We start from the raw sequence: 14,466 nt of genomic DNA on the forward strand, positions 1-14,466 counted from the left end.
CAGCCTTCTACCTTAGCAAACCAGAAAGTATCAGAAGATTCAAATATTTCCTATCAGGAACTCATTTTAACTGTAACTAGTACAGAGTAAAAACCAGTTTCAGAAATATTTTCAGTGAAGAAACGGAGACATAAATGTTCAACCAGCCTTACTACACAAAGCTACTGGCAGCAGTGCTGGAAACATTCTGTGGTTTCACTATGGAAACGTAAGAGGGGAAAGCTGGCAGTTCTAACTTTGAAAATGTCCTGAAGAAGTAGAAAACATGGTACCCTGTTTCCCACAAAATAAGACCTAGTATGATTTTTCAGGAAGCTCGTAATATAAGCTCTACACCAAAAATAAGCCCTAGTTAAATGAAACCCCACCCTCCACCATTGTGCAGCATTGTGTAGCAACCAAAACATGACATGACTGTAAAATAAAACATCCCCTGAAAATAAACCCTAATGTGTTTTGGAGCAAAAATTAATATAAGACCCTGTCTTATTTTTGGGGAAACACAGTAGTAAATCCTATCTGAAATTCTGTTTGCACACTTATAGGTGTAACTTTCACCTAGTAAATAAAGAATCACTGCTGCAGTTTGGGGTGCGTGTGCACCTGCTGGCTTGAGAATCATAGCAGAGATAGATGCTTTACTTGATGACTAAGATGAACTACAATTTATGCTTTTTATGATAAAAAAACAGGATTTCAGACATCAAACAACTGTTCTCTTAGATAAGTAAAACATACATTGTAATTAATTGATACAAAGCTGAAAGTGCAATACTGTGGCTTACAACAAATCAATCTAAACAGCCTCTATGACTGTTGAGGAAAACAGAACTGCAATTATATTTAAAAAGAATTAATAAGCCAGAATGTCCAAGTTTCGGTAATGAACAGGAGCCAGAAGTTGAATATACCTGTGGAGTGAGATTGTGAAGAACCAGCCAATAGCTGGGACGAACGGAACCACCATCACTCCAAGTAGAGGCTACAAATAAAAACAGTGGACATCTGGATGAGAGCCATGTAAAAGAACTGACAAATGCAACAGAATAAACATAACTGAAACTAGTTACGTAACGTATTTCATTATTAAACATGAAAGACAGACTATTTATGCATATTTATTGATCTTTGCCTATTAATGATATAAGATGCCTTCTTATATTTAAGAAGTTTTAAATATTATTTTAAATATTATCTTTTAATGAATACTTTTGTATTATTTTTATAATTATTTTGGACTCCAAATCCCAGAATTCTGCAAGAATTCCCAGGGCAGAATTCTGGAAGTTCCAACTCACAACAATACAACTCCAAATAGGTTTATTTCAGTCACTTAAACTAAGGCCAAGGCTCAGTCCTAGTCTTCATTTCCTGCTGCAGTATTTTCTAGATATGTAAAGAAATCTAGTAGAACTACTCCAAACGAACGTGCCCTCTAATTTTCAAACTCCACTGGGCAGGGCTCTGCTTCCCTCTTGCAGTTCCGCCCTTGCGTGCATGCACGACTCTGCCCCCCAAGCACTCGGTTCTGTCACGACCAGAACCTAACCAATAGCTGTGCAGAGGAGGAACCCAGCTGCGAGAAGGAAGCAAAGTCACATGCACCCAAACACATGCCCAGCTTAGCAGGAACCTTGCTCCAAACCTGTTAAAAGTTCATTAAGCTCCATGAAATTTTTCACTTTTACCATGAGAATGAGACAACAAGCAGGTTTCTTCTGAGATATCTGCAATTTGCCCCACAAGCTAGAGTGTCTTTCTTTAGTAAAGAAAAGTACATGCAAACGCATACATGCAAAGACATGCGGAGAACAAATACAGAGAGACTACTGTAATTGATTGATCAATTGATGACAATACATCTGAAGAGTCTACTTCTTAAAAGGCCATGTAACAAGAGAGCAACTACTGCAGTTTAGCTACACTACACAATCTGCACAATTACTCTCACAAGTGTGAAGATTTTCACTAACACTGACAAAAAATATCTTGCAGAGGAGGGAAAAAAACTGTGGCTTCCCATTCTGGAAGAATTTAACCTCCCTAACACCAGCATGCTAGTTGAATGACATAATTTATTGTCACTAAAAATTTCCCTGCAAGTTCTGGGAAACATTTCCGTTAACTGTCAGGGTCTTTGGCACCTTACAGAGTAATATTTGTTGCAGCATAGCATGTACTCTTTTCCAATACTATTTCGCTACTCTACATGACCACTACATATGATAATAGCTTCCCACATGTGCTTCACATTTCCAACAAACATTTGAAACATCTGTATACATCTTCAACAATTTTTCTGGAGTCATATGCCACCTGTAAAACATCTTGTATATATTCTCCTTAAAATTAAAGAATGTATGACTAAGTGGGCACAAAATATAGGGCATAATATTGATATTGGTCAATGGTGGAAAATATGGCAAAAATAATATAAAGGGTCTTTTAAAGAAAATATGCATTTCATTGTACAGAGGAACTACAGTGGTGCCTCGCATAGCGAGGTTAATTCGTTCCGGATTAACCTTCGCTATAGCGAAACATCGCTAAACGGAAATAAAAAAGCCATAGAAACGCATTGAACTTTGTTCCTATGGCTTTAAAACTCACCGTTAAGTGATCTTCCTCCATAGCGCTGCCATTTTCGTGCCCTCGGTAAGCGAGGGCAGGGCGCAAAAATGCGGCGCGGACCTTCCGGCGGCCATTTTGGAACCGCCGATCAGCTGTTCTCCCCCGCTTTGTTATGCGATATTCGCTAAGCCAATCGCTTAGCGAATATCGCAAAGTGAAAAAAAGCCATAGGGGCCATCGCTGAGCAAATGCTCCAGCGATGGCCCAGAGCCCCTCGTTAAGCGATTTAATCGCTCAACGGGGCGCTCGTTAAGCGAGGCACCACTGTACTTCTAATCTAACACCTAATCAAACACTGATTGTTATGAGTGGTGAACCCATATACAGTACCCTGACAACCAATGAACAAGAATATTAGAAATCAGCCCTCACCAGAGGCAAGCCTTGAATCCTGTGCCCCCCAACCTCCCCTGAGTGAGCGGGGTGCTGTGCTGCTCCAAGGAGAGGATGATTTTGGATTACTCAGTCCAGGAGGTGGGCGGGGTAGGCCTGTAGTGTTTCTTGAGGAAATATGGTTTTTCCACATCTTGTTGGAGAGATGAGCAGGATTCGGTCCTATGGGATCTGGAGACCATGTTGATTTGTAATCACTGAATTTTGCTGAAAACAGCAATAGAAAGCAACAACATCAACACAAAAAATAAGTTCAGTTTATCGCCAAGTTGTAACAGTACACACACTTCTGTGACACCTTGAATTTATGGATCTGCCATATCTAATTCATACCAGCTAATGCTTTAGTTTCCATAAGGTGTAGTTATACTTGCTAAGACAAATCTTAAGATAGTGCACATCATTTTCCCTATTTTCCTAAGAACAATGATGTTCACAAGTAAGTGTGCACAGGAAATTATGTATGCATACATATTGTACACAACCTTCATTCCATCACCTCTGTTAAAACTACTATAAGATGTTAAATTATCCTGTCTTAGAATATTTACAAATATTGTAACAAAACAATTATCAAATAAAACCTTCAAACTGAATGTAATACTAAAATCATTTTGGATCAAATATTTTTAGGTATCTGGAAAACAGGACATGAATTCAGCACATGAATTAACATGGCAACATTTCAGTTATCTACAAAACATAAATAAGTATGTCAAGCCAGCTGCTTATCAAATAAATAACTTGAAAATCTGCCATTTTAGCAAATAACTTTAATTTTTTCTATGTTTTCATGTTTTAATCTTTTAATTTTATTTTCAATCATATACTGTTTAATTTGTCTTTTAATGTTTGATTTATTTAGTTTTTAATTTTATTAATCTTAAGGTTGTGAGCCGCTTTGGGTCCCTTATTGGGAGAAATGCGGCATATACAGTGGTGCCTCGCTTAACGATTTTAATGGGTTCCAAAAAAAACATCGCTATGTGAAAACATTGTTAAGCGAAACACCATTTCCCATAGAGATGCATTGAGAACCGGATAATCCGTTCCAATTGGAACGGATTACCATCCTTAAGCAAAAATCCCCATAGGAAAAAACGTTAAGCGAAACCCATTGAAATGCATTGAAGCCTATTTCAATGGGGGAAAAAAATTCACAAAAATTCAGAAAGACTCAGAACAAAGCCAAATTAAGTTAATGAAGGTTTTATTAGGTGCACTAACGATTCCAAGCATTTTAAACATTTTTTAAACATTTTAGAATATTTTAAAAATAGCAAAAACGGGGTTGTAAAAAAAACGTTAAGCGAAACAAGGGGACCTAAAACTGTCATCGTTAAGTGACGCATGGTCCCGAAATCGTTAAGCGAAAATCGCCCATAGGGAAAATCGTTAAGTGAAGCACAAGATCACTCAGAAAAAGCCATCGTTAAGTGAATTTTTCGTTATATGAAGCAATCGTTAAGCGAGGCACCACTGTAATTGCAACATATTATCTGAATTGCTTTCTTCTACTGTACCTGTTGACTACATAATTCCTATCTATAAAATGTCTAACAAGTGACTGATCAATCTGTGAATATCACTGAAATTATTTACAGACATTTAAATGTTAAAGCTATACCTAACCATTCTAAAAATTAAATAAAGTCTTTCTCAAGAATGATGAACCTATTTCATATATACTTTCTATATGGTAAAATCAATCAACTTCAATGTTCTAGTGTCTTCTGCCAAGTCGATTAGAAGAGTCTGGCAATGAAATATACATACCTGAAGTGCTATGAACATTTGTAAAGGAATTGTCAGAGGCACTGTAGGGCCAGGCACCAGGTGAAGGCAGCGAGGTGTTGAGGGAAGAATTAGACCCTGTGGCAAAATAAGGGAGGACAATGGAAAACTTTATAGAGCACTGGGGAACTTTTCTAATAGACTTCAATTCTAAATATAAAACTGATTTAAGTCATCATGATGGACAGCAGGAACATCCTATAAATTTGTAAATGCAATTTTAGATTATCTAAGCCAAAGTGTCTTCTACATTATTAAACCACAGGGTAACAAAGTATGTTAAGAGATGGAAAACAGTGCCCTAAATCCAATACAAATGCTAGCAGAGTGAAAAATCCCTCCTAATGCAATTATCATATATATCACAAACAGCTGCACAACTGGATACATTATCAGTTATTCAACCTGTTATGCAACTGCCTCTGGAAAATTGTACTGGATAGTCCTCTTGTGCTAGCCATAAATGTTCAACTGTTAGCACAATGGATCTTGCACCAGCATAGTAATGCCTTGGAATACAGGCCATTTCCTCTCAAAACTAATGTGGGACATGAACCCTTTGCATTGGAAATGCAGGAATTAGCAATAGATTCCTTAATCATTCACCTGCTTGCAAAGTCTTTCTCTCCAAGTTAATCTGGATGACTGGGAGAAAAGAAGATGGCAGAAGAAACGGAAGGGAACAATCAGTTAAGGGTCACAAACTCCACTCATTCACTTCTGCAACTATCCTGCCCATATTATCAATCAGCAAAGAGATTTGCTGATTCAATATGCAGTTTCCTTTTAAGTCTAAGTAAGTTGTAATAGGCAGACATAGATTCCTTTGTGACAACAACAACAAAAACAACATCAGTTCTTAAAAGCAAATTTCAGTGGTATGAAAAACAAACCTGTGGTGTTGTCCCGCAGAAGTTGATGATCAGTATCTACAATAGGGGATGTGGCTGTACCCCCCAGTACACTTCCTGGGGTCACATAGGGATCAGATTCAGGGTCAATGTTTGGAATACCTTTCCATGGCACTCCTGGCTGAAACTCTGAATCAGAAAGTTAAGAAGAATAATTCAGTATTACTTCAAATAAAACGTTCCAAGTTTTATCTCACACACTGCATACATCTTCTCAACTACGGTTATTTTTTGGGATATCTAAAAATTCTGGTGTGTGTATGAGACTAAAGGAGTTAGTGGCGGGAGGAAGAAAGACAAATGTATATTTAAGAATCTGGAGAGGTATTTGGGTTTCTATAGTCATGAGTTACATTTTTTTAAAGATCTGTTTTCACTCCTATCTCTTTATAATCAATCAATCAGACTGTTCCAAATTACAGAAAAACACCCTCCAAATAAATACTGTATATAGGGCAGTACATTAGTAACATTTGAGGACCAATTTACTTTTTTAACCACATAGCTTATGCAAATGCACTCTATAAAATTTTTGCAGAATTAAGTATAAAACATTGGTATAAGGAGCAGAATGGCAGAATTTTTCACAAATAGTGGAGAAGAAAACATCAGCAATAGGTAAATCCCATGAGTCATGCTTTAACACATGTATAACTTACCTGCTGAGGAATGTAAGCACCAGCCCCACTACTTTTGCCAATTTAATAGGATCAGTTGGAGAATTTCTGCTGTTTTTAGTCTTTCAGTTTTAACACCATTTATGTGTGAGGGCAAATGGCAATATTCGCAATTACAGTACTTTTTGGTGACTATTTATGCACCATGTACTTTTAGAGGTTCAACATCTCCTTCACTGTTAGATGAACTGATTGGCTATTTGGACAAACCAAAATCTACATTAGCTCTTTATAAATGTTTGTTGGAAAGCTGAAGAGTTTAGATTTGAATGGAAGAAGGAATCTGAATATCACATACAGACTCAACTGACAGCTGCTTTAGCCTCAATATTCCCTAGACTTAAAGCAGAAGTCTGTTTAACAAAGGCTGCTATTTTTAGCACTACAGCATTTTTAAAGGCAGAACCTAGTTCTTTCAGCTTGATGTCAACCATGTTTCTTTGAGACATATGATTCTGTCATGCCAGGTGCTTTTTCTTCCTTCACTGGAAATTATTGCTCATAACATTTCATTTTAAACCATCTTTGAGATCTGCAGATGTTCATACACTTTAATTTGTACTCCTCTTATGTGGAGTCTAACAGAGTACATGGACTATGAGTCCTTGTAACTGTAAAAAGACTCGCACTTTAAGACTGGAGGAATACTACTTCTCCATCCAATGACCTAAATACCTGACTACTCCATATTTGAACATGTGGTTAAAGTTTTCACCTGGATACATGTTCTTTAAATATACAGACTCCTTATATTTATGCAACTAATTGTTTTGCTCCTCCAATATTTTGAGCTGACATGGTTTCTTCTGATTTTTAAAAATTTTCCTCTTTTGATGCACTTTCAAAAATGATCTTATACATAAACCAGAACCTGGAAACTAATTTCTAAAAGCAATTTGTTTCCATTACTCCCATTTGTCATTTCTTATTACAATGATAAAGGACTACCTAGTTCTGTTTATTGTCTTGTTACTTCCTGAGTGTGTTTATTAGAGGACAGCATGAAATCTGAAAATTCCACAAAATCTATTTGCACAGAAGCAGGCTATTGTTCAGAAGTTCTTGATGTTAACATTTCACTATTTATCCAATGGGATATAATCTCTATAAATACTATGAATGCATTACAAGAGCATACTCAAATTACCTGGAGGCCAGCTGGCATTGCTGGATTTGCTTCCAATCTTACTTGTTGGTGGAGATTTGGCAGGTAACCAACTGTCACCAGCAGGACCTGTGTGACTGCCCAGTGGGTCACCAGGAAGTATATCAAACTGGTTATAGGGTGACCCTCCTCGGGCCTTTCCAGGGGGCACAATTGTCCCTGGGGGAAAAAATTAATGGAAAATCAATTCCATGGCAGTAGTAAATTACTAGTGTAATAGAAAACAGAATATAAAAATTAATGACAGAGAACACAGAATACAGTTATCTAATTGTTTAGGCAAACTGCAAAGTGAGTACTAGGATTGTGTATTTCAACAACCAAAGGATGAGTAAAAAACAAATGCCAAGAAGTAGCACTTAAAAAATTCCCTCGATTAAACCCCATGAAAAAAATAGACATTCTTGCGTGGTTTAGGTATCTGAGTGCAGAGCCAGAGGTTGGAAGTTTGATTCCCGACTGTACTTCCCTGACAGGGAATGGACTCAATGATCCATAGGGTTTCTTATAGCTCTGCAGTTCCAAGACTCTGTGCTGTCTTAAAAACTAAAACATTTCATTTAACATACGCTTCTGTGGACTACAACCCATCTAATTAATTGCATGTGATGAACTTGGCTACAGTCCACGAAACATTAATGCCAAATAAAGATTTTTAGCCTTTAAGGCACCAAATACTGCATCTTTTTCATTAGCACAGTTTATTCCCCTAATAACACAAAGGAGATTGAGATTATTAGATTAAATCTCCTACTGGGTGAAAAGTGACATTATAAAAATGCCCCAACTATGCTTTTCTGATCATACACTCTGGAAGTTCTCACCATTTTTGTGCATACTGGCATCTTGGGAAGCTACAGATGGCAACCCATCCATCATAGAAGTCCACTGTTTAAAGCGAGATTCTGATCCAGTTTCCTTCCCTCCCACCATGCCATAATCCATGCCACTTGAACCAAAACCTGTGAAAAACATCACACAATATATTTTGGATTTATTTTAAATATGATTATGAGTAATTATAATGAGTCAAATTAAATGCTGAAACCAAAATACCTCTACACTTTGGATGGATCTGATACCAAATGTTAAATATTCTGCGGTCAATACCATAAGCACCTGCAATCTTGTGGACATGCTTTACACTGCCATGATGTATAAAATAAATATCAAATTATCAAAACTCAAATATATTTTAGAACAAGAAAAAAAGTGACTGGTCAGTTATATACCTCCATTATTAAAGACATCACATATATCACACCCAGTTAAAATTGTGCCTCCCCCATCCCACTCCCCAAAGACAGGTCTCTTTTGGCAAATGCAAGTATTTAACTCTGTCACTCCTTCTTTAATTAGCATTGATGAATGGTGGAATATTGGAAAAATGGTTTATACACCAAATCATACTACTGGTCCATCTAGCTGAGTAATGTCAGTACTGATTGGTAAGGATTTTCTAGTGCTTCGAGAAGGTGCCTTCTCAGCTTTGCCTAGGGTATCAGGACTGAGTCTGGAATCTTTTGCATACACAACAAGAGATCTACCATTAAGCTAAATACAACTGACCATAAATTACTGAACAGCAATCTTGAATAATTTGATTATTGATGTTTAATGTTATATTTTTATATTGTTATTATATGTGTTGGAAGCCACCCAGTCAGTTAACTAGATGGGCGGGGTACAAACGCAATGAATAAATGAATAAATGAATGAATAAATAAATAAATAATCCCATTTTAATTAATTCAAGTAACATTTTTAAAAATCTGTTATCAATCTCAGATACACATGGAACCAATATTTGTAGACTTTCAAATTTAGGACAGAACTCACTTTCAAACTCGTAAAGAAGGGTACTTAACTCAGACAGAGACAAAAATAAGTGCTGGACTGGAGCATGCTACTACCCATTCCTCTAATATACTATTACAATGTCTGCAAGTGTGTCTGTGTACAGACAGAGAGGAGAAAGTAGGTCTAATGTACTGATCCTTTCTATATGGGTTCCTAGATTCTAGCATGAGTATGTAATACAGTGGTGCCTCACTTGACGTTAATCCATTCCAGCAAAATCGCTGTAGAACGAAATCGTCGTCAAGCGAAAGTAAAAAGCCCATTGAAATGCACTGAAAACTGTTCAATGCGTTCCAATGGGTGAAATACCTCAGCGTCCAGCGAAGATCCTCCATAGGGCGGCCATTTTCTGGTGCCTGTAATGCGAGGAATCCATCCTAAGCACAGCAGGAAGCCATTTTGAACAGCCGGTGGCCATTTTGAAACCCAATGCTCAGCTGTTTTCTGATTGTCGTAAAGTGAAAAATCGGTTCCCGAAGCAGGGAACCGATCATCGTGAAGTGCATTTTCCCCATTCAATCATCACAAAAAACACATCGTGAAGCGATTTCATCATTAAACGGAGTAATCGTTAAGTGGGGCACCACTGTACTCTTCCAGAGAGTCTGCAGTGCCTTTATACAAGACCCTTACAACTGTCCAGGGGTATACCCATCTTGAATTTAGTCAAACTCATTCTTTGAATCCATTATATGTTAATAGTTTTAATGTTACATGGAAAGACAATTGAAATGTCTTTTGAGAGCAGAAAGATCTCAACCAATAACTTAAGTATCACTAGATTGTTTCCTGACTTGGCTTTCAAGCAAAACGAGCATAATTCCTGGGCCACTATAGAGTTGGTCTGGCATATCTAACACAGTTATGAAATTATTAAGCAGCCAAGTAGTTTCAGCAAACACAAACCAAGTGTTTGATACTGGCATATAGATTCGTAGTGTACAAGAAGGCAAAGTCGCTATCATATTAATAGTTATTTTCAGTGCTTACCTGAACTATATCCAGGAATTTGTCCTTTGGTTGATATATCTGAGAGACCAACATTGAGACCTCCAGTCACAATGCTGTCTAAATGTGGCTTAGACCCAACTGGATGTGACGGAGAATGTTTCATGCCAGGTTGCCTTTGCTGCTGCTGAAGGGCACTCACCATGCGGGCAAGCTACAGTCAAGGAAATTAAGTAACCAAGTTTCAGTAACATCTTCCTAAAACACCAGTAGGAGTCACTGTAACAAACCATGTTATTATTATGCACCTTCAAGTTGGAAATGACTAACAGCAACCCTAATAGAGCTTTCAAAGTGGGGTCTCGACTTACGAACTTAATCCGTATTGGAAGGCAGTTCTCAGGTTGAAAAGTTCGTAAGTCGAATTTTCATTTCCCATAGGAATGCATTGAAAACCATTTAATCCGTATCTGCTCTTTTGTCCATAGAAACTAATGGGAAGCTGCTATTCCGCCTTCTGCCACTAGAGGGGGATATTTTTTCTTTTTTCCTTTTAACCTAAGATGACGTAGCTTTTAAAAAAAGGAAAAAAAGAGTTCGTAATTCGAATCTAAGTTCGTAAGTCAAGTCCATATATTCCTATGAGAGCGGTTCGTAAGTCGAAACATTCGTATGTCGAGCCGTTCGTAAGTCGAGACCCCACTGTAAGTAAGTGAGATATTTAAGGAGTGGTTTTACCATTTCCACGCTCCCAATGAGCTTCCATTTCTGAGCAGGGATTTGAATCTGGCCCTCCTGAGTCCTAGTCCATTACCCTATGCACTACACCACAATGAAAGCACATTACTAATGAAATGCTGTACCTGTTGCTCTTGCTGTTGTCGTACAGCTTGGGAAATCTTTCTCTGATTCTGTAACAGTTGTTGCTGTTGCTGCTGCTGCTGTTGCTGCTGCTGCTGCTGCAAGAGGAGCTGACAAGCCTGTAAGGTAAATAAAGGAAAGGTGGTGGCGCTGCGGGCTAAACCGCAGAAGCCTGTGCTGCAGGGTCAGAAGACCAAGCAGTCATAAGATCGAATCCACGCAACGGAGCGAGCTCCCGTTGCTTGTCCCAGCTCCCGCCAACCAAGCGGTTCGAAGCATGCAAATGCAAGTAGATAAATAGGGACCACTTCGGTGGAAAGGTAACAGCGTTCCGTGTCTAAGTTGCACTGGCCATGTGACCACTGTCTTCAGACAAATGCTGGCTCTATGGCTTGGAAATGGGGATGAGCACCGCCCTCTAGAGTTGAACACAACTGGACAAAAATTGTCAAGGGGAACCTTTACCTTTACCAGCAAGAACTCGCATGTTAAGAAACAATATTCAGTGAATCAGAATTGGTATTTTTACAGGGTAGTTTACACAATCATGCAAGTCATTAGAAATATCAGCACACAACTATCTTGTCTAAACTGGGTTATTTAGAAACTGGAAAGTTCCCTCCCCACGCCCCCCCCCCAAAAAAAACTTATGTGTGTAGACCTCACTAGAGAATGCAACACATGTTTTCCTTGATAAAACAAATCTATAAAAGCAGCAGTGAAATATTTTTAAAAAGAACAATCTGTTGCTGTAACTACTTACAAGCTGAAACTGGGGAATCTGTGGAAGTTGACTCAACATAGCAATCTGTTGAGGAGAAAGCTGGGGCCCCATATTGAAAAGACCTGGGTTCAGACCACTGTTAGGAAACTGCTTGAGCATTGAGGCAGACACCTGTACAAATTTAATAAAAACACATTGTTTCAAGCAAGAAGGTTGCAAAATTATAAAAATGTCTTCAAACAAAAATTAATCCAAAACCCAAGTTATTTTGGTTTCTAAATGATACAGCTATAGCTATTGCTAAATGAAATTTAAATGTACATCAGTTCTTAATCATAATGGACGGATGATGAAGCACCGGTTTCCAATTGAGGGATGATATTCCCTTTGGAGCCACCCAGCTCAGTGGTGGTTAGTGCCAGAGTCATGTCACCCCCCCCCCCACATATCTCTTTCTTCCTCTCATCATCAACATCCTCCTGCACACACACATTCTTGCACTTTTTCTCTGAGGAGGGATGGGGAGAGAAAGCAGAGTCACCAATTCAACAGGGCTGTCAAGGTAAAGACTGGAAGCCATCAGCCACAGTGGAATGAGGAGGTAACAGGCCCTAGGAGATGTCATGAGTCATACTGGGAAGTGTATTTCACATTCCTCAAAACATAATCAAATACAGTATACAGGAAATAAGAATTATAAGGAAAACCCATCTTACAGAAGACACTGAAAAATGTGGGGGGTGAAGTACTTGACAAATTAGTGTTTTTGGTTTGTGTAAGTTTTACAAACATTTACAAACATGTTGAAAATATTTTAGTGTGGAAAATAAATACAATTTCTGAAGCTGACATATTCAATTTCAATGACCTGTAACACTGCTTTGGTTTGTAAGTAAGTCTCTCCAGAGGTGGAGAGGGAGATGTACATCATGATGTGCATGCACACATATTTGTGTGTGTCTATGTACACATGGACTGTACACACATACTCACACACAGAGGCTTTTTGGCAAATGACTGGCTCCTAGAGAAGTGGCTTTTAATAGATACAAGATTTGTGTGTTTTAAAATTTTCCTTTAGTTCAACTCTTTACTATTATAATTCATTATTTCTCAAATAATGTCCTGCCCTCAGAAGCAACAAAACATATTCTTAAGTGTTATTAATTTGTATTTGATTTATGCAACCAGTTTCCTGCACTGAGCAGGGGGCTGGACTTGATGATCTTATAGACCCCTTCCAACTCAAATTATTAATAGGCTTGCTCAAGTCTTGCATATTTAAGTCACAGTTTCCTTTACTGAGTTGATCTTTTTCATATTCAGTCTTCCTCTTCTTCTGCTTCCTTCAGATTTTCCACCACTGATGTCTCTTTCACCGAGTCTTGTTTTCGCAAGATATTCCCAAATATAACAATGTACGTTTAATTATTTTTGCTTTGATAAAGAGTTCAGGCTTGATTTGATTCAGGACCCACTTAGCAGGTTTTCTCATAGTCCAGAACATCCACATAGCTGTCCAATGTCATGTTTTGAATCACTTTTTTCCACAGTCAGCCTTCTCCAGTGTCCAGCTTTCACATCTACATATAATTACTGGGAATATCACACTATGGATTATTTTGGTCTTGATGTTCAGCGACTCACCCTAGCTGTAGTGTCAGAAATATGGTGTCTAGAAGGAAGATATTGGAGAGGATACCTAAGTGGTAGAGACACATTGCCAGGTCCGTAAGATTCCTGGATCTGGTATTTCTTTACTTATTAACATACCACACCGTGGTAGTAATGACGTCAGAAGCAATCTGCACTATGGAAACACAGTAAGTATTCTGTGAAAGGCTTTGCACATGTTGAACACTGTCAACACTTCTAGAAGACTGATCTGATGTTTCGCCTCTCTCTGAGACCAGTGACCCAGAATGTTGTGTTGCAGGCAATGGGCTCTAAGGATTCCGCTGGGCTCGCTAGTTATGAGGTTGATGACTGGCTGAGCAGAAAAAGCAAGAAGCAAATTCTGACTTCTGGCCCACCAACACCAAGACATACAGACCCCTGATGACATCAAAAGCCATGCTCATTTTGAATGAACGGCTGGGTTGTAGTCTGTCTCACATGAAACCTGGCAAATGAGAACATGAAAATCATTGACTACAAACAACTGTAAGACATAGTCTTCCAGTATGGTGCTTGGTAATGTCCTTCACTAAAGCTATTATTTTCTTGATCATCCAGTACCATGGCTAACACTTTGTTGGACTGCAGTCTTGCTCCTATGAAACTATTGTCTTGAAAGGGTGATAGGTATGACTTTTTCAGACTGATGCAGAGGCCCACTTTGATGAAATGTTTTAGTAGGAGTATTTATGAGATATTGTAGGTGAGACCCCTTATGAATCACAACCAGCCAGTCTTGTGTAAGGAAAAAGAAGTATGCCTTGTATCCCCAGGTTGCCATCACTATTGCCATACTCTTCAGAGCTGCTGAGAGGATGAAGGAGA

General features: G+C 38.3%; 1 protein-coding gene across 7 annotated transcripts in view; it reads right to left on the reverse strand.

Annotated features, from left to right (window-relative positions):
- Nucleotides 1-14,466, reverse strand: part of TNRC6B (trinucleotide repeat containing adaptor 6B) — a 158,616-nt gene that overhangs the window by 6,738 nt on the left and 137,412 nt on the right. For 5 of the 7 annotated variants that reach the window (XM_073000133.2, XM_073000136.2, XM_073000134.2 and 2 more), the window contains 9 exons: nt 12,004-12,135; nt 11,243-11,359; nt 10,422-10,593; nt 8,396-8,533; nt 7,554-7,730; nt 5,712-5,858; nt 4,801-4,896; nt 3,004-3,231; nt 912-982 (listed from right to left, as the gene is read on the reverse strand). In XM_073000133.2, the coding sequence (XP_072856234.2) occupies nt 912-982; nt 3,004-3,231; nt 4,801-4,896; nt 5,712-5,858; nt 7,554-7,730; nt 8,396-8,533; nt 10,422-10,593; nt 11,243-11,359; nt 12,004-12,135 (1,278 nt within the window). The remainder of the gene's footprint in view (nt 1-911; nt 983-3,003; nt 3,232-4,800; nt 4,897-5,711; nt 5,859-7,553; nt 7,731-8,395; nt 8,534-10,421; nt 10,594-11,242; nt 11,360-12,003; nt 12,136-14,466) is intronic. The other 2 variants (XM_078376142.1, XM_073000135.2) reach the window with 1 other exon arrangement.

Source organism: Pogona vitticeps, chromosome 5 (assembly GCF_051106095.1).
Source record: "Pogona vitticeps strain Pit_001003342236 chromosome 5, PviZW2.1, whole genome shotgun sequence".
Classification (NCBI taxonomy): Eukaryota; Metazoa; Chordata; class Lepidosauria; order Squamata; family Agamidae; genus Pogona; species Pogona vitticeps.